Source organism: Xiphophorus hellerii, chromosome 5, assembly GCF_003331165.1.
Source record: "Xiphophorus hellerii strain 12219 chromosome 5, Xiphophorus_hellerii-4.1, whole genome shotgun sequence".
Classification (NCBI taxonomy): domain Eukaryota; kingdom Metazoa; phylum Chordata; class Actinopteri; order Cyprinodontiformes; family Poeciliidae; genus Xiphophorus; species Xiphophorus hellerii.
In genome coordinates, this window is record NC_045676.1 from 6,317,101 (window position 1) to 6,338,456 (window position 21,356).

The 21,356-nt window shown below is 37.0% G+C and overlaps 1 protein-coding gene across 6 annotated transcripts in view; it reads left to right on the forward strand.

Annotated features, from left to right (window-relative positions):
* The window catches only part of LOC116720229 (glutamate receptor 2-like), a 52,170-nt gene extending 32,105 nt beyond the window's left edge, over positions 1–20,065 (forward strand). Inside the window, exons 17-20 of one of the 6 annotated variants that reach the window (XM_032563371.1) lie at positions 3,433–3,547; positions 7,474–7,608; positions 12,051–12,226; positions 17,242–20,065. In XM_032563371.1, coding sequence (XP_032419262.1) covers positions 3,433–3,547; positions 7,474–7,608; positions 12,051–12,221 — 421 coding nt within the window. In that variant the 3' untranslated portion in view covers positions 12,222–12,226; positions 17,242–20,065. Of the gene's footprint in view, positions 1–2,642; positions 2,758–3,432; positions 3,549–7,473; positions 7,609–12,050; positions 12,227–17,241 lie in introns of those variants that run through there. The other 5 variants (XM_032563370.1, XR_004339354.1, XM_032563373.1 and 2 more) reach the window with 5 other exon arrangements.
* The last annotated feature ends 1,291 nt before the right edge of the window (positions 20,066–21,356 follow it).

Below are 21,356 nucleotides of genomic sequence, written 5' to 3' on the forward strand. Positions count from 1 at the left end.
ATCAGAGACAGGTCTTAGAGCTGTCAATCATCCTCATGTACACTCTGCTCAATGATGGAGAAACAACTTACTGTCACCATTATCCTATTGGGGTCCCCGGGCCGGGAATCGAACCCAGGACCTTCTTGCTGCAACCAACTGCCCCACTGTGCAGCCCGAAACAACTTACTGTTACAGTAAAACTGTTTATCTGCCATCATCAGTGGCAGATCATACACAAGCATGATTTACTGCTCTAAGACCCTCCTCCTGCCTCTGATTGGTTGTTTCTGGCTGATTAGTGTATTTCTGCAGTTAGTGCTGGGAGAAGGAAGAGGAGCTAAAATCTTTTCCACAGATTATCTGTCTTATATTACACTCGTCTCGACGTTGTGATAATTTTAACAAATATATAAAAAACATATTTTTTTCTAAAAGTTACGTATTGCACCTTTAGCCCCAGAAGGTTTTCCTTATCCAGCATGTTGCACACCAAACAGTGCTATTTTCAGCACCACTGATTATTAAAACTATATATAGGAGGAACATTTAAACAGTACTGTTGGTTATTTTTTATATCTATAAGATCTGACAGATTGCTGTGTAATCACATCATATTAAATTTAGATACTGTATGTTTCTGCCTATTAGGGTGACTGCTGTAGTTCAGAGCTAACGTTGCTACAAGGCCTGGAAATGCTGTCATAGGATTTTACTTGTTGGCAAAAAATTATCACGAGACAAAAATATGAATTTAGTAACTGAATTTGCTGTCTTTGTATTGTTTGACATACATGATAAAATTACTTACATTGTTGTAATTAAGGGCACATCTTTTGTTTCAGATTGAGTACAAGAAAATATTATTTATCCAACCTACAAGTTACTTTAAAATATATATATATGTATATATATATATATTTTTTTTTTTTTTTTTTTTTTTTTTTTAAGTAACTGTAGTCTAATCTGCAAAAAAGTGTAGACTTGGTCAGGTACTTTTCCTCTGTAATATTATTTGTAGATCTCAAGCAACTTAAAAGCTGTTTTATTTATATTTTTGTGTTCAATGCATTTCCTTTAGTGTAGAGTTAATAGAAAACTAGGTCAAAATGCACATAGTCAAAATATGACTCCATAAAAAGTGTAGTTCTTACACTACAGAATATCAGTGTCATTCTTTGTGAAAATGTTATGTACGTACACATTTCTTTAATCTCAGTATTTTTGGTCAAAGGTTAATCAGACCGACGGGGAAGGAATATCTTTATATCCAACTAGGCTTGGTGATGATGAAGCCATTTATTTATGATTATAATGCTTCTGTTTACTGAATATATTTTTTCTTGGTGAGGTGAATGGCTCAAATAAATGAGGATGTCATGATAAAACCTTTTTTTTTTAGTTCATGATTCCATCAACATTTTCCTCGACATGATTTAAGAATTGATGTGTCAGTAACTACAACAATGTGATTTAATTTGTATGATTTGTTTTACAAACTGAGAATTTAGTTTTTTCTACTGCAAAAGCAGTAATTAAATTATATTATTTTTGCCAGCAGTAGATCCAACCCGGACAGTTTGTCGTCTTACGCGACTGTAGTTGCATTTCCACTGACAAAATAAGTGTGCAATTTGACATTTTGAAAATAAATTTGCTTAATGGAAATGTGCCAATTTTGAAAAAACCTTTTTTGATAAATTTCATCACACAAGTCAGGATTTTACTACTGGCACAAACCACAAAGAAGAAGACAACAGGAAGTGGTTGGAGAATGATGGTGGAGCATGTCTTTTAATGACTTGTTTCATAAAAAAAACTTATTTACGTGTGATTTTAATTGCGTTTATTTATTGGAAACGTTAAATTGTGTTTTTTGTACATTAGCAGAATAATGCGTTTACGTTACAAATGTTCACAAAACTTTGTCGATATCCCTCAAAGTCAAAAAAAACACAATTTCGCAATTGCAGTGATAAGAAACGCAATTACAATCACATGTGAATAAGTTTGTTCACGTAATAAATCATTAAAAACATGCCGCACCATCATCCTCCTACCACTTCCTGTCATCTTCTTCAACTTTTCTTGCAGTAGTAACATCTGGTTGTTGATCATGTGACTTGTCTGATGCAAAAAGTGTTTCCTTTGCAGTTTTGTGAAATATATCAGCTGAAAAACTACCACATTCTAGCTCCAATTTTTCTTATCAAAACACTTTAGTTTTGTTTTTTTAAATTGCCGTGTTTCCATTAATAAAATTTATTTTTGTAATTCCAATTTGCGCAACTTTACGTCAATAGAAACGTAGATAGTTACTCTTTTGGTTGACATACATTAAAAGCCGCTATATGACTGAAATAGGTTTTTGAATTGGATGTTATTTATTCAGTAAAAATGTTTAGTAAATCTGATTGACTTCATAATATTCCTACTCTTATTAATCCCAAACACCGTAGGCACAGACATCTTAATGCTGCTCTAATCAAGCCAGATAAAAAAATATAAATTTCAAATGTTTGTTTTCTGATCATGAATTTAGAGTATAGTAGATTATAGGGATTAGTAGTTGGAGCAGTATGTTTGTTGCTGATTTAGCTACATTTCAGAGGATTGTTACTGACAGCTGAAATGAACTGCTAACAGCCACTGTGTTCATGTAGAAATGCGGTGAACCTGGCGGTGTTAAAGTTGAACGAGCAGGGGCTGCTGGACAAACTGAAAAACAAGTGGTGGTATGACAAGGGAGAATGCGGCAGCGGAGGAGGGGAGAGCAAGGTTAATACACACACTCACACGCCACCTAACACACACACACACGCAAAGTAGGAAACAAAGCAGAGAGGTAAAACTGGGTCAGTTTGGTAAATGTGGAACATGTGAAGAAGCAGCACAGTCACAGGACCACAGGGAAATGTTAAGGTTAGCAGGGATTTAAAAAACAACAAAAAAATTAACTACAGCTTACGTCATAAATCCAGCAGGTTACATTCGCTGCCAGAAGGTGGCACTGTTCTCTGTTCTGCTTCTTCTTCTGTTATGTTGCACCCTGTCTGGTTGAGGTCTGATGTAAAATGCAGGTGAGGGTCAGCTGACCTCAGACCAGATGGCAGCAACATGGGCGCTGTTTGCAGAGAGTTTGCGCACAGTTTGTACAAACTCTGTGTATCAGAGGCTCCGGCCTGGCAGGGAACTGCAGCTGAAAAAGCAACAGCCTTTCATTGCAGCACCTCTTACTATCTGTCTCAGACGCTAAACCGGGAGCCCAGCAACAAAACACTTTATTTAAAAACACATAACGTGTAGAAATACTAGGGGATTAAGGGAATATTTGTCTCACGCCAATCTTTGGTGGGCCCTTTCTTAGTCGCGAGAACAGGGTAAGAACTGCTGCCTCGTTAATAACATAAGATAACATTGATAATGATGTTATTTATGTTATTCCCATTGAAGAGTGCCAGTAAACCTTGCCGTATTGAAACTGAATGAGCAAGGGACCCTAGACAAGATGAAAAACAAGTGGTGGTACGATAAAGGAGAGTGTGGCTTCAAGGACTCCACCAATAAGGTTAGTTTTCTGTTTGTGGGTCAGTCAAACACACTGTTCACAAGTGTAAATGCATGGGAAGCTTGCACAGTACGGGGAGGACAACTTAGCTCCAGCTGTGTTATGTGGAGGACACTCAATGTCAAAAGTATTTTTTAGGTTCATGCAGATGAGGAGAGAAATAACAGATCACAGGTGAATCAGAATAGTTTTATTTTGTATCTGGTTTCTTATTACTCCTTTACTTGAGCAACAAATTACAAAAATTCCTTCAAATCGAAAAATTTCATTTGAGGTTAGCATGAATGCATGAAAAACACTTCTAATTACATTTTGTAAATGGTTTTCCAGAATGGTGCACATGTTTTAGAAAAAAATGCTAAATTAGTTGCTCAATGCAGCTGAATAAAAAATTTTTCTGTTTTATTTTATTTATCAAATGTATTATTCCATTTATTTTAGTGACAAGAAAGAATCTGTTTTAACAAAACTCAAAGAAAACTCCAGTTAAGAGAACTGTAATTTCTGATCATATAAAGTGTTAATGAAGTCATAAGTGCTAGAAAAAATAGTTGATTAATTTTATTCACATCGTAATGAAAAGAATTTGCTCCTTCACAGATTTCTTCTATTTTTGCTTTTAAAGGTTCTATATCATCAAACCAGTTATATTATCACACAAAGTAATCTAGTTAAAGCTATTAAAGGATGAAAGTTATCCAAACCAACCTGTCTGCAAGTAAATAACTAATTTATTATAACTATCATTTTTGCTATCATTCAGCAACAAACAAGCGTTTGTCTGGCAGTTAGTTATTTACATCTTTGTGGATGATTTTGGGCTTTAATTCAACTGGACTGGGTGGTTAAAAACAGTTATTAAAGTTCAGGAGAAGAGAGGATACTTTGTAAAATCATTAGATATTATTGCCATCTGTTAGTAAAAGTTTCATAAGAGTCACATTGTGGGTTTACAGGAGCATGGATGGTCATGTTGTGCAATTTAGCATGCAGGGTCTACAGAGACTACATCAGTCAGATGTCTGCTTACACTCATATTTGACATGAAAGTCATATTAATTTTAGGGTTTTAATGATTTATTTGAACTTTTGATTTTTTTTTTTAGGGTTGACTAATTTTACAACAAGCAGCTTAAAGGGAACTTATAATTCAAAAGTCACATTTTTGTACTTCCAGCCTAAGTACTAAAAAAGAAAAAAAAAAACACCCAGCTGGTGTTTTTTAGTGTCTGGAAAACGAGCCGTTTCAAAAACATTCAGAATGTAATGTTAGAAATCAGCAGGCACTGCCCGTCACCTAGCAACCCCAGCCAGCCAAGCCCATCACCTAGCAACCCCAGCCAGCCAAACTCGTCACCTAGCAACCCCAGCCAGCCAAGCCCATCACCTAGCAACCCCAGCTAGCCAAGCCCGTCCCCTAGCAACCCCAGCCAGCCAAGCTCGTCACCTAGCAACCCCAGCCAGCCAAGCTCGTCCCCTAGCAACCCTAGCCAGCCAAGCTCGTCACCTAGCAACCCCAGCCAGCCAAGCTCGTCACCTAGCAACCCCAGCCAGCCAAGCTCGTCACCTAGCAACCCTAGCCAGCCAAGCCCGTCCCCTAGCAACCCCAGCCAGCCAAGCTCGTCACCTAGCAACCCCAGCCAGCCAAGCCCATCACCTAGCAACCCCAGCTAGCCAAGCCCGTCCCCTAGCAACCCCAGCCAGCCAAGCTCGTCACCTAGCAACCCCAGCCAGCCAAGCTCGTCCCCTAGCAACCCTAGCCAGCCAAGCTCGTCACCTAGCAACCCCAGCCAGCCAAGCTCGTCACCTAGCAACCCCAGCCAGCCAAGCTCGTCACCTAGCAACCCCAGCCAGCCAAGCTCGTCCCCTAGCAACCCCAGCCAGCCAAGCTCGTCACCTAGCAACCCCAGCCAGCCAAGCTAGTCACCTAGCAACCCCAGCCAGCCAAGCCCTTCACTTAGCAACCCAAATCAAGCAACAAATTGCAAAAATTTCTTGATGTGTTTTGAAATTGGTATCAGACCAACAAAAAAACTATTTTTAAAAAACAGAAATGTGGGCTTATTGAAAAGTAAGTTTAATACATGCACATAAGTTATTTTCTAAGTGCGCTTTTAATCTGACAAAAGATCTAGACTCATCGGGACATGTATTTTAATTTACTGAATATAACAACTGTATGTCACACTTTAAATAGACAGACACATAGTGGACAAATTTTAGTTTAAAATGTCCTTATGGTCAAATTATTTTCAATATTTTCTAGAGATGCTAAACCATATTTGAAAAGCAATGTCTGATTTTCATTGGTAAATTTTCAGTAATTCTTTATTTATTATCACTTCTGCCTGTTTGAAATTATTTCAGAGACCTTTGTGGGTTTCTCTGTCAATAACAGGAGTACCATCAATTTTATCCGCATGTGTATGAATATATTTGAGCCTTTATTGTCATCCTCTTAGAAAAATAAATTGTTCAAATGAATCATTAAAGAGATAAAATTACCTTAATACACAGGATGAGTGTATGTAAACTTCTGACTGGAACTGCTTCATAGCAATACAATGCTGGAGCCACTGGGTACATTATTGCACCATTAGTAATGTTGTCAATGACATGTATTTATTGTTTTTGAGAACCTGGTTGAGAGTGATTGATATTTAGAAAAATAAAAAATAATATTCTGTATCAGTCACAAGTAGTCACATAAAATAAAATGTTTTCTTACACAGAGCCGCTCTTCAGTTAAACCATAACATTTTTATTGTGATACTGTTGTTTGTTTACACACCAGTGACTAAGTCTCTCAAACCAGCTTTCAAAACGCCCCGCGGAATTTGAAAGCGCACATGCGCAGAAAGCACAGCCATGTGATTTATTCTACAGTTAACAGCAAAAACAATTAAATAAAAAGCGGATACCATTGTGTTGTGTTGTGCTACGTTACCTGTTCAATTTAGCACAATTTCCGATGAGGAATATGTGATACATGGGCCCTTCGTTCATGTGACATGGCTTATTGGTGGAAGCTAATGGTCAAAAGCGCATGTACGTTCAAAAATCTCAGTGCCATCTAGTGGCCTGACATGACAACTACAGGTGACTCGAGGGGTTTCTGCAGTGCCGTCTAAAAGTGAAACTGTTTCCCAATTAACATCCAAAAATACCGCCAGTTCCCAGGCAGTGATCTCATATAAGCGAAGCCTAAATAACTTTTATCCTAAAAATGGTTGTTTTTAAGAATTACTAACGTAAAACATGAAATAAACATCCACAGTTGTAGTTGTGTAGGGGCTCAAAACTCCCCCAGAACTTTCTCTGGAATTTTATTAAAAGGATTTTAAACCACAGCAGCAATATGGATAAAAATTCGTTTGGTTTTACATGATTTTTTTTTTTTTAAATCATGTACTTGTGTCCTAATGTACCAACTGGCTCCACCATGACATCTGCAACATATGTATGCATCGAGATAAGAATCATTTGTCCAATGTTTCCGTTTTAAACTGAGATGTTTGTTGTTCACGACAACAAAGTAGTCTTATGATTGCAGTATTATTGTAAGGAATGCTGATATGAACTTGAAAACAATGTGAAAAGCAACAGCAAATGCACTATTTAAAATAATCTACACTGACTTAGACTTTCATTAGCAGGTGAGGTTTAGAAACAAACATATAATATACAACTTCAGTATTAAACTAAGCAATGATATCCAAGGTTTCTATGTCTGTGTGCAGATTTATTAGTTATTTTAATGGTTCTAAACAAAGTCGTCTTGTTTAAATTTGTGTGTTGATAAAATCATGTTTGTAGTTATGTCACACCAACACTATTTTCTGGGTGTCCTGTTTTTTGTTGTTTTTATTTTTCTCTTGCGTCTGTGTGTGGGTGCATGTGTGTGTGCACACTTGTTTGTGTGCTAGGAAAAGACCAGCGCTCTGTCGCTTAGTAACGTGGCGGGAGTTTTCTACATCCTGGTTGGAGGTCTGGGTCTCGCCATGATGGTAGCACTGGTAGAGTTCTGCTACAAGAGCCGTGCTGAAGCCAAAAAAATGAAGGTAAGGTTTTACACTTTGCTTGAAATTTCTAAATGGATTTATTGTTTTGTTTTTCCACTTTGATAGTGTTAATTTGTACGTTTGTGTTATATTTTAGACAAATTATTATCCTCCCTTTTGTATTTTTTCTGGCTATTTACATTTATAGTGATAAAAATTATTTATATCCTTTAAACTGGAGATGTACCAATCCAATAGTGATATCTGTATCAGTCCCGATATTGAAAAAACAATCCAGATTGGGTCTTGGTGACAATGTGCCTGACCCACAAGGGCAAATCTATTCAGTCTAATGCTATGCTCTATGCTCTGAGTGATGTCATTTTTTATTATTTATTTTACATTATATTTAAAATTCTTAATTTTAAATATAAATAAATTCCACATCCGGTCCCCTACAATGCCCAATGGTCAAGTGATTACATCACTTAAGGCTAGTCCACTGAGAACAGGAAGTGTCATCTTTATTCTGAACGGTCTCCATCTGACCCCTTTGACCTAATCAACGTGAAAGTGCGCCCACTGACAGAAGACATGTTGGTTTGACTTGGTTTCCAACACTGACCCGTTTCGGTGGAGGATGAGGGAGTGGCGGTGTGGTGAAGTCACATATGTATTGCCATACGTTTGGCTCTAAATTTCACAGATTCAAGCCGAGCTGCACCAAACTCACTGGGATCGACCCGTATCTGCCCCCCAACAGGGGTCCACAACAGTTTATGGTGACCGTTGCCTACTTCCTCCTTCTTGTTATTTTTACTACCCAAATAAAAAAGGCTTCTTAATTTCTTTATTGGTTAGATTGTTTCTTGTTGCGTTTTCTGCCTTTGAGAGGACAGTAAAGATACACATTGCCTTCAACTCAACCGCCGGCTGGGTCTGACTGTCCTCGGTGAAAATGTGCCATGTTGCACAGTAAAGCAGGTCTTATTTGTGAGTTTTCTAAATTTCAAGTCCTTGTCTTTTGATTTCTGAAACTCAGAAAACTTTCAAAATTCAAAAGTTTTCCATTTTTTAACCTCTTACTTTTGAAATTTCTGAGTTTTTTTGGTGGAATTTTTTTTTCTATCTACAATGGACAGTGGACAGAAACTGCTGGAGCTTATCAAATGTTTATATTTTCAAACAAAACCACATAAAGAGCATTTTATACCACAAACCAAACTCTATTTATTCTCTTTCCTGAGCCCTCCGCCATCTTTGTTTCACTTACAGCTGGCTCCACTTAAGGATGACCAGTGGTGCCCTCTTCTGAATGGCGGTCAAACTACTGAAAGACGGTCTAAGTTGATATTGTTACTGAATCAGTTGGAACTAATTTTAATCTAACAAACCTTTAATCGACAATTAGTCATACACCAATTAATTGTTTGCATGCCTACATGATTTGACTAGCATATATGCATATCTTTCTCAGAAGTGTTTCTAACTACTTCCAACTTGTAGACACCGTATATTTTCATGTACTTTTCTCTTATATGCATTCAGTTCCATGTGGATTGAATGTACAAATTAAATGTGCTTGGATTTATGCAGAAGTTTGGAAACCACTGGATTTGTTTGTGCATACATGGTTTGGTCAGTGAAACTGTTGGACTTGCTTCAATTGGAAATTCTCCTTTGTCTTTATCAGGTTCTAAAATTTGTTTCATCTATTCATTTGCATAGAACCAGCCACAAAAGATTCAATTAACTCATTATTTACAAAACAAAGAAGTCGAAATGGAGATGCTTAGGAGAAAGTAAGAAGTCATACAAAACCTTAAATATGTACAAAAAGACAAATGAAATCAAATATTTACATCCACTGCAAACACATTTTTACCTTTTACAAACATTTCTCCACTGTTTTGTAGAATTACCTTGAAAACGGTTTGATTTGGATGAAATGTTTTGATTATCCTTCTCACAGTCGTTTACTCTAATTGTGGCCCATTCCTCTTGGCAGGTTTAGTGAAATGGAATAAGTTTTGTAAGACATCTCTGCACATAGCTGTGTGCTCTCACACAGCTGTAAGATAATCACTGCAAAACACTGACTTTGCTCTCGTTAAATCACATTCATCTAATTTAGCAGTATGCTTAGGGTTGTTGTCCATTTGACTCTTTTCTGCCTGAGCTTTAACTTCTTTGCTGATGAATTGAGATGTTGCTTCTAGACTTGTACATAATGTTGTTTCCTCATGATGCCATCTGTTTAGCCAAGCACAGCAGTTCCTCATACAGCAAAAAAAAACATAACATGATGCTGCCACTCCCATATTTCCCATTGGATGTGGTGTTTCTAGGCTTTTCAATCTAACTTTTTTGACAATTGATATCATGGCTTAAACTTTCAATTTCAGCTTCATCAGATTATAGGATATCTTTTTGAAAAGTCCTGGGTGCATTTACAAACTGAAATGTGACTTATTATTTTCCTTTTTGTGGTGATGGCTTCTTCTTCTCTGAGCGGCCTTTCAGCTCATGCTGGTAAAGGATTTGTTTCACTGCAGACATTCAGCCATCGTTTCCACAACGTCTTTTACTTTAGTAACTGGGTCGATTTGCACATTTCCAACAAGTAGACCTGAACACTGTGAGGTCTGGACATTCCCATTCTGTTTATGCTTGTGTATAATTGTTTAAACATATGAATGTGTCATGACTTGTGGACATCGACAATTCTCTTCCTCATATCTTGCCTTTTGATTTTTCCTTGATGAAACACAGGGGAGCAGGGTGTTTGAGTTGTTGCGTCACAAAATAAATCCACAGATTTGCCTCCAATAAACTTAAATGTGGAAATAATGCAGTATGTAAGTTTTATAAAAACAATAATATGTTTTTTACATATTTGTTAAAACGGTTACCATGTTGTGATAGTATATTATGAGACAAATAATCTGTGAAAAGATTGATCTCCTCCGTCTTCTCCCCGAGGTGGTATTGCTATCTGAAGCAATGCATCGTTCCTGACCAAAAACAACCAATCAGAGCCAGGAGGCGGGTCTTAGAGCTCTCAATCAACCCCATGTACTCGCTGATCAATGCGCTAATGGCAGAGAAACAACTGACCATTACAGGAAAACCAATTATCTGCCCTTATTAGTGGCTATGCTAAGTACCATTAGCATTCACAAGAGCTGCACACGAGATTGTGATTGACAGCGCTAAGACCCGCCTCTTGGCTCTAATTGGTTGTTTCAGTGGACTGGACTGGAAAAGGTAGAGAAGCTTGATTTTTTTTCACAGACTATCTGTTCCACAGTGTCATGACATGGTGAGAGTTTCAACAAATATGTAAAAATATATGTTTTATAAAAGTTACAAAGTGCACCTTTAAGTGAATGGGAATCTTTTCTCTTTTTTACAGTGTTAAGTGTGTGGCCCAAGGTAAAATTTTCTGGATTTAAAAGTCTATATTACCAGTTCACCACATATTTGTAATTTTACCCAACATTGTTTCCTGTAATAAATTTTACTTTACTAAGGCAGTCGGCGGTTTCATGTGCTGCACAAGCACATGAAGCACATCAGGTGCTCAAGTTTTTCAACTTGAGCACCTGAACGCCACTGAATGATACCCAAAGTGTTTTCCCACAGAATCGTGTCAGTTGTGTGGATGTGGATTTTGCATATTGGCGAGGCTACATTCTTGCTGACATGTAAATCTCAATGCTTTGATGGAAAACCTAAATTTAAAGGGCAATATTATGTGTTTTTATAGCACAATCAAGTAACTGTGTTTCCTCCAGTTGTTATAAAAATGCTGTACATATCAAATATGACTTCATTTTACTTTGTGATTTAATGCCTTGAAATTGGGCCTCTGTCTCTTTAAGAAGCTCCTACTCTTTCTGAAACTCCACCTTCAGGAAGTCATCACAACATAGCTCCTCTATGAACCCTTTACCATCGTTTTTACCAGCGTTCCACTGAGAAGTAGCTCGTATAATGAGCTCCACTGATGCGCAGCTCCACTAGGCGTTTGCTAATTGCTGCTAGCTAGTCTGAAGGAGCTGAATGGGGGCGTGCTGCTCTGTGAGGGTGAAATTGGGAAGCTTTGGATCTAAGGAGGAGCTGCGTCTCGAAGGTGGAGCTAGGTCCACCCGAACATTTTGCACTGCTGAATGGTTGCCATGGAGATTAAATGATTTGTCAACCATGCATGAAAGAATCAAAGCAACACAAACCAGGTTTGTTTTTGATGAAGGAATAACATTATATATAGCATGATGTAAAGCTCAAAAAAGTTGATTTAACATAATACTGCCCCTGTAAATGTAGCCTCTAGTCGCATAAAAGCATCTTCAGAAAATGTTGTAAAACTCAAACTTGTATTTTAATGTTGCAACAAAAATAAAAAAAATAAATAACAATAATAGTCAATCAGCTGAAGAGTAACTGTACTACAATTAAATCAGTAAAGCAATAACGCTGACTTTATTTCCGTTGTAAAGGTCGCAGCCAACACCTTCTCATCACCCCAGCACACAGGGAACTACACACACACTCTGTCTTCTCCTCAACATGCCCCCAACTACAACCTGCTGTCTCCCAGCCACCAGCCAAACTACGCCACCTATAAAGAAGGCTACAACGTTTACGGCATTGAGAGCGTCAAGATCTAACACGGGTAGGAGAGTGATGATTGATAGCTAAAACTTTGCTCACCTCACAGCCATAGACAAAGGTTTAACCAGGCGACACTTCCCGGGTCAGCTGGATTCAGTGCTGAGCGTCTTCAGTGGCACATATCCAGTATGTGTGATTTACAAAACACACAAGCTTCCCTAGAAGATATTTTAAAAGATACTGCAAGGAGAATAGTGAATAAATGACAAAATATTTGAATATTCTTTAAATTAGGTGCCTACTTAGTAAGATTTTTTTTTTCTCTAAATTCTTGCTCAGAAGTTATTATGACGCCATATTAGAGCCATTGTATATAGGAAGAAAACACAGAAGACGGAGGAGTAATTTTCCAAGAAAAAACTCTGAAATTTCTGAGTTTAAAAAATCAAAAAATTGCAAGAAAAAAATCTGAAATTCTGTTTTCTCAGGGGTTTTTAGACTAATCGTAGAATTTCTCTGCTTTTTCTCACAATTTTAATGAAAGATTAATTCTTTAACCTTAGAATTTCTGGGGGGTTTTGTGCAAATTTTCAAAATTTCAAACTCTGAAATGTACGAGTTTTTTCAGAACATTTATTAAATTATTCCCAGAATTTTTGAGTTTTTCTCTGAAATATACTCCCCCTTTTTTTCTATCTATAATTACCCTAATACGCCGATGTAAATTATTTCCTAGGATCATTTCTAAATGATCTGCTTTTATTTAGGTGCTGTAGAAAAACTGGAACAAACAGCTTGAGACTATTAAATAAATAGTTTTGAAATGGTCTCAGCTTTGAAACTGGATTTGCCACTGAAGATGACAATTACTGGATTTAATTACCATAAATCCAGATATTACATGAATTCAGCCGTTTTGATAACAAACAAAAAAAAACATAGTGGCATTCAAAGAAAATTAAAGGTCAAAACTGTGTATGGCTGTGATTATCCTGGCATTTGTTTACTCCTTATCCTGAAGCTTGCTCACTCCTGCTCCCATTTTCCTTCGCTCCTATGACCAGTTCTTCAGCCTCTTTCTCTCCTCTTCTCCTGTTTTTCCCTCTTTTTTTGGTTTTTCACTCCTCCTACCACTTTAGCCTATCTACCCTTTTCCTCTGGTCCTTTGTAATTTTTTTTCTCCAGCACTTTCCTTAGTTTATAGCCAATCATCCTCTTTGAAATAACTTATAGAAGGTGGACGTAGAGAAATAATTAGGCCAAATGCATTTAAGTAGTTTTTTTTTTTCATGCTTGCTTATTTTACAATAAAATTCAAAGTGCCTTCTGTTTTAGTTTGAAATCTGGGCTCTTATTTTGGTGGTATTATCAAAACCAACTATGTAGAAAAAGAGCAAAAGCAACATTAAGTTGTGGCAGACACAATGTATATATTTCACACCAGAATGTATGCTCTTATTGTGAAGGGGAGAAGGTGAGGTGGAGAAGAAACCAACGGTTGTACTTCATCCTATTTTTGGTTTTGGTTGGAAGACATTGAGAATAAAACAAGACTCAAATTACTTTTTCGTCTTTTTCTGCTGACTTCCACACTGGTGACCCCGAACATCTGCGAACATCTGAACATGTTTTTCCACGAGAACTCTCCAGATGCTGCCGCCGCTTCTCCGCCAGCTGTGGTTTCGGACCCAGTTTCGCATCAGGCGGCCGTTGCTAAAAACCGCTGCTTCCAATTTTAAGCTTCTGGCTTATTATGTTTAGAATGTTTGTGAATAGTTAAAGCGTTGAATTTACTTCTTCTAAAGTTAATACTAACAAAATAAGAGCCCAGATTTCAACATAAAACACAAAATATTTCAAATTTTATAGTCAAACAATCAAGAATGAAATAACTATTTAAATGTATTTGATCATAATATCAGTCTTTTACACCCGTTGTTCAGATTAGGGGGTCGGCTGTAACTTTTCAAATCATTCCTTGCAGTTGACCACGAGTCAAACACAGAATGGTGAATGTTTGAATAGGAACGTTTCTTGGAGTTTGGTTCTTACAGACCTACAATGCCTTTAAAACGATTGTAGTTTTGGACAACATGGCTGAAAAACGTATCACGATATAAAAGTTTTATATCAGTAAATATCAATAATTGTTGATTATTTTTTTGTTTTAACGGGTGCGGTGATCTTTTCTGTTTTATCCACAGTTTTCACTCCACAAGGTTGTTTTTAATTTTTAAGCAGTCACGAGGTACGGTGGCGAAACCTTAAACTGCTGCTCCTCAAATTACTCGACAGATTGTTGCTAGGTAACCAAAGAGTGAGTGAGTTGCTAGGTAACCAAAGAGTGAGTGAGTTAGCTGATTCCACTAACTTTGCTTAGCACTGTGAAAGGTTGAGCAGCTAATGCCTTTCTTCTGCCTACATGTCCCAGAATGCTGTGCGGTATGATGCAGTATGTAACTTTAGCTGAATTTTTTTTTTTAAGTTTTTTACATATTTGTTGAAACATGTCGTGACAGGTTGTTTTGAGACAGATAATCTGGGAAAAGATAAGAAATGCACCGGGCTGTCAATCAACCTCATGTACTTGATGCTAATGAAAATGACAAAACTTACCATAACAGGAAAAACATCTGTGACTATACTAACTAGCCTTAGCATTCAGAACAGGCTTTGCTAGCTTGGAGCATAGCAGAGACTAAGATGGAGAGCAGCGCCACACGAGATTGTGATTGACAGCACTAAGACCTGCCTCCTGGCACTGATTGGTTGTTTTTGATGCTTTTCTTCATCAAAAACTTTTCTTCAGATGGCAATAGTACTTCAGGAAGGAGATTGATCTTTTCACAGATTATCTGTCACAACATTATGACAGTTTAAACAAATATGTAAAAAGGTTGTTTTTTTTATAAAAGTTACACACTACAACTTTAATTTCAGTTCAGTGGTATTAACCCCAACACCTCTGACACCAATCAAATTAAGGTAAATGTATGTTCATTCCCAATTTAGAGTTTTTTTGTTTAATTTTGTCAACCATTTATCACTAGAATTAGAATTTATTTTTCACTGTACGCATGCACAGAGATTAAAGATTACATAACATCCAACTGTTATTTTAGATGTAAAAATAATGGTTGATGTGTAATTGAAGTAAATTAAATTAATTACACTAAACTGAACATGTATTGGTACGCAAAGCAGCTGTCACACTGTTTCCTATACTTGTGTGCTGGCGTATTGAAAAGACATTACATGTGGATGTAAACGTGTCTTTTTGGTGCGTTCATATTTATAATTTTATGCTTTTACTCAGTTCAGTAGAGTAGAATTCACAGTGTCCTGCTGCCTCAGGTTTGTTACTGTTCTGTAACATTGCCATCTCATTTTATTTATTTTGTTTATTTCATTAAAAAGGATCAGCTCACTATCTGAGAATAAAATGTTCCGGGGGTTAGATAATTACTATGAGAATGAATCAAATGGTAAGTAACAGTTTTTGTTTTTAGTTTCAAGCGTTCATCATCCTGAGGTGAGTAAAGCCTCTGCAGAAAAATTGCGAGATTAAGGAATATTATTGGGTTTTTGTTGAGATATTTGATTAGCAGTTGCATTGATTCTCCAGCAGTCGTGCTGCTGAACTCATGTGGAGAAACTTTTTCTGACTTACTTGATCTTAATGCATTTGCTACAGTGTTAAATGTGCAAAAAGTTAATGTGGGAAAGTATAAATACACAACTATTGTGAAGTGTAAGCTGATTAACTCACTTTAGAGAAAGTGTATCAATCAATGTATGGTTGCATTTCATAACTTAAGTGCTAGTTTAATTTAAGAATTATTAGTTTAATACCAAGTAGTAGTTTTGGTTGAGTAATCAACTGTTTTACCATGAATTTTGTATTTTGTGGTGTACAAAAAGCAATGTCCTGAAATATTTATCAACGTTTTAAACATTCAGCTTTGGTCAGAAAAACCAGTCTTGACTCCATCCCTGATCGCACACTACACAAGACTCCACTACTGCAGAAAATTAATGTTGAAGCTTGTTTAAAGAACTTGATGTTTTTTCTTAAAAACACTTTTTCACCATTGCTGCCGCATCCAGAAAATTTACTTGACAACATTAGAACTTTTCTGGCATGAAATGTCAATATTATTCATGAGTAGCGGTGACATTAAACACTATATGTGTGAGAAATTGAAAGAAGTAACATCAAATACTACAATAAAATCGGAGTTTATTATTGAAGTTCTGTTTAGTCTACTTTAATTAAACTAGTTTGTTTGTCTGGTAGAAAGTCTGGTTTGTTTGTTGAGGTGTGAATGCGTAATCAAACTCTGATGCAGACCAAAAAAAGCAAACTCTGGTAGGCCTGAAGTAAACTCTGCTGCAGTTCGAATGCATATGTGGATGTAGTGGACCAGAAACCGCTCCAAAAGCAGGTAATGGACTATAGCACAGGGCATTCTGAGTAAATTCAACCAAAACAAACGCAAGAGTCTAAATGTCAGAGGGAGAAATGTTCATGGACTTTCACCAGAGACAAAAGAGAAAAAAAAACCTAAAATCTGACACCATTCCATTTTTGTTTACATCTTGTGAAGAAGTTGTGCTCTGTGTCTTCTGAAGAGGTTTTCATGTTGTTTCCTTCAGTAGTTTCTGGTGAGGAGGAGAGCAGTGTTTTTCAAAGGGTTTGGTTGATTTGACACAGTGGAGTGAGAAAACAAACTGCAGCATCTGAAAATGTAGCAAATGTTTACATTTTTGTCCCAAATCGAACTGAGTAAACTGGACTATCAGATGTGAAAACTCCCTTAGTGTAACAAACGCACACGACAGTAACAACTTTCCTTAAGGATTAGCACCATCCAGACAGCTTGTATTGCTTACACTGTTTAATTTCTCTATTTTACTACAAAAAAATCAGCATCTGCCGCTCAACCCAAGATCAGAAATCAGCCACAAAATTCTGAACGGATCATCGCTACTAATTTTATTTTGAAGCACAATACCTGCCAGCTTTGATTAATGTCACCATTTTATTTAAACGTGACCTTTCTTATCCCTCAACAGATGAAATTCACGGATGCAATGCGCTCGAAAGCTCGTCTGTCTATCACTGGGTCAACGAGTGAGAACGGCCGTGTTCCAGTGGCTTACCTTCGCCCAGGATTACCCATGAGCCTCAGTATGACTGACCTCTCATGACCTCACACAAGTCAGTGCCTTACAGCCAGTCAACACACTTTCATCGATCCCCGCTGTAAGGGAAGTGGACAGAAAGCGTTGCCCTCTTCGAGAAAAAGAAAAGACATATTACCAGTAATGACAACGGGCAACCTGCCCCGTTTTCTATTCTGGATTTTAGTCATTCAAAACTCTAGAAACTCTCAAATCCTTTACACCTGGTCTGTAAAAACAAGGCAGATGTCCTTCTGAAAAGACCTGCCCACTTGTAAAGCGAATCAAACGAAGATCGTAGGGAGAGACGGCTGGTCCTAGACAAACCCATGACAAACAATCAAGCACAGAGGACAGTTTTTTAAGACAAATATTACTTGTTTTGTAGATTTTTGCCATGGAGGCTTCTCTTGTACAGAAAACAAGGACAACAGTGATGACGATGTTCATGCAATAACAACAGTTATCAGGGACACGATCAGGAACTGTGGGGATACAAGCTGGACCTTGTTTGAAATGTGTTAAAAGTGCCATGAACAAAAAACTGATGTCCTGAAATATCAGTATGTATTGTGATAGATAATAATGTGATTGTTCCGGGGTTTTTTCTTTCGATAGCCTGTAAATCCTTATTTGAGAAACACACACAAACAAAATTTAACAGGAGTTCTTGTTGGTGAGGTTATGATATTTAGTGATGCTGTTAAAAACACCAAACTCATGCAAATAAGGCGGACATCCATTCTTTCAGCTACGTCAATATGATGAGTTACAAAGTTTCTTTTCACTACATATTGTAGTCAAAACCTTATTACCAGTATTAACATTTTTCTCTTGCTAATGAACAGTGTTTTATTTGAACTACTATTTTAGCTACACTCCACTTTTATAAAATACTCCAAAAAATTAACTGATCTGAGGTTAGCCAAAGAGTCGAGCTTCCCCTGGGTGAATTCCCAGCAAGTTCAGGGTTTTCCCCAGTTCTTTTTCCCCAGTTGGACTTTCCTAAACCCCCAGTTACAATCTTAGGATAAACCTCAGCTACTTACTCTCTAGCTGTGTTTTCATTACAAATCTGCACAAAACCCATTCGAAATTCAGCTAATGGCAAAAAAATACAATTTCACAATTGTGGCGTTTCCAATAAATAAGAAATTAAATTAAAACCACATGTGAATAAATTTGTTCATTAAAAGTTATGGCAGCGACGGATGTAAACGGTTACGTTACACCAGAGGCAGTTGGACGTTCAACAATAATCAAATACATTCTTTGAACCAAAAGTATGAAAATTAAAACTGAGTAGCAAAACCTGAACTAAAATGAAATATTTGACTAATAAAAACTAGCAAACACACTCTAAAAACTAACTTTGAATTAGACAAACAAAAGGTCTAATTCAAAGATTTATACTACAATGAAAAAAACAAAACTATTATAACCCTGTGCACACAGATTTTCGCTCTTACTTTCATTTTGCGCCAGAAACTTTTCCTGCAGGTTCATAAAGAGAAGAACGCCTGTCGCCATTTTGGTGTTCAGCATTGCTGAGCACCAAAAGCTACTCATCTACTACTCGTCTTAGAATTAAAATTGCCTATTTTAGCACAGTGTTAGTTCATTTTTTACCAGATTTTTGACGTTAAGATGATAAAGGAGAAGTGTGATCGTATTATAAAGCGATCCAGTGGTCCACATGTATGGCAATGTCCAAAGGTACCGAGGGAAAATAAAAAATAGGTGATTTAGTTTCTGAACTATACCAACAGAGTTCTGTACAATTTCTTCTTATTATTAATATTGTTCTAGCATTTTTTTTTTAAACAGCATCCTTGCACAGATTAAATTAACAACTACCTGAAAATCCTTCAGAGCCACAAAAGACATTTGTTTTGTTTTTTTATATACACTGCACTACATCTGTTTCTGTAAATATGAAGACCTGAGATGAATTTCTCTTCTTTTTTAAAGCCAACAACAACAACAGATGCTCACACTGTTTACTGTACATGGTGTACACACTTACAACGCATCATGCCACACATCCCTGCACCCTTACATTTGCATGTGCGTTTGCACATACTAGCAGAAGAGTTCTGAAGCCAAGTGTGTGACGTGCCAAACGGACTGAGAGGCAATCAGAGCTCTCAAACGGCAGCTGCTGAAACTGAAACCTGAGCCAGCAGAAGCTCTCATCGCCGAGAGACGGAACAAAAATAATGTGAAGACTTTTTCAAAACTCTACTGCATCGATGGTGCCAACAATGACGACGACGAGGAGGACGATGAAGAGCAGACAAAGAGAGCATTTGCATGTCACTTAGTTATTTTTTTTCTTTCAGATTAACCTGTCAGCCTGAACCCTTGTGACTGGCTGCTTAATAGTGTTTGATAATGATAGCCGTTAGAAGAATATAAACGATATTAATTAAAGTACTAATGTTGTTCCTGTTATGTAAGTGTATGCTTTTTGAGAATTTGATTCTGCTATTTTATTTCTACAAAAAGCTGATTTTTGTTGGACTAGTTTTAAGCTTAATGAGAAGCTAAAACAAGCTTCAAACGACCAATGGGTGCGCCTCAGTTTCTGCTAAAAGACACATATCATTGTCACCATGATCACACGTGGCTGGTTTATCTTTGGGACTTAGGCTACGTTCACACTGCAACCTCAAGTGACCCAATTCCAATTTTTTGTCTCAAATTGGATTTGTTTTTAATTTAATTTATTTTTTTTGCCGTGGTCGTTCATACTTCCAAATATGCGACCTGTACGTGATCACAAGTGTGAACTGCAAACGACCTGAAAGTGTCCCGCATGCGCAGTAGAGGGCGCAATAACATCACACATGCAGAACATGCTCAGTGTTTTGCCAACCCGTAAAAAAAAAGAAGAAGCAGTGCGGAAGTAAACATGGATACTAACGGTGGAGCATAGCTTACGATTTTGAAGTTGTTGTCCGATCAGAGCCAGCAGATTAACAACTTAATCCTCCTTATCGTCCGCCATGGTTGTTGTTTTTCTTCCCGCTTGCACATATCAGGACGCAGAATATGGACGTTTGTCGAGTATCAGTGACGTAGAGGTCGGATTAATGCGACCTGGACGTTAGGTTACATTTGAATCGGTTACATTTGAATCGGATACATTTGAATCGGATTGTATCGGATACCAATTTGAAATTGGTCGCATTCGAAAAAAATCCGACCTGTGCTGTTCAGAGTGTCATGAAAAGGTCAGATCCAGGTCGCATTAAGGCAGAAATAAAAATCAGAATTGGGTCACATCGGACTGCAGTGCAGCCTAAGGTGTGTGGAAATAATCACAGTTCATTGCTGATTTTGTGTTTGTTTGATCTCTTGTTATAAAAAAAAAATAAATTTGAAAAAAAAAAAGGTTACTTTTCAGTGGTGAAGTTTTCAGTGTAAGGCAGTTTGTGGGTTATATTTAACATATTGCCTCGTGAATACATGAATAGGCCAGGCGGTACTGTATCAGGGTGACATTTATCAAAAGGCTTGGGACAGAGTGCAATCTGAATCTGTTACTGTAATATTTATTATGTATGTGTGCATTTTGAGTTGGTCTTTTTATTAGTGACTACGTCTGATGCTAGCTAACTATAATACCCTGCAAAACTATTTCACATTTTGTCACGTTACAGTTTTTCATTGGATTTGGGGATTTATTTTATGTGATAGACCAACACACGTGACTCTTTAAGATTCTGACTATGAACAACTGAACATATACAATTTAGAAACTGCAATTATTCAGTTTTTATACTGAATAATTGCTTTTAATTTCCGCAACAGAATTATACTAAAAGTAACAGGTGTTCTCATTATTTTTATCTACTTTTCCTATTTGGATAGAACTGATGTGCAGATACAGACACTCCATCTTACAAAATGTAACCATCAGCTTTTTAGAAAAAAAATTTTTTTTCTTTATGTTTAAGCCTAAAAATAGGAATCAAATTGTGGTTCTTTAAAAGTAATAGATT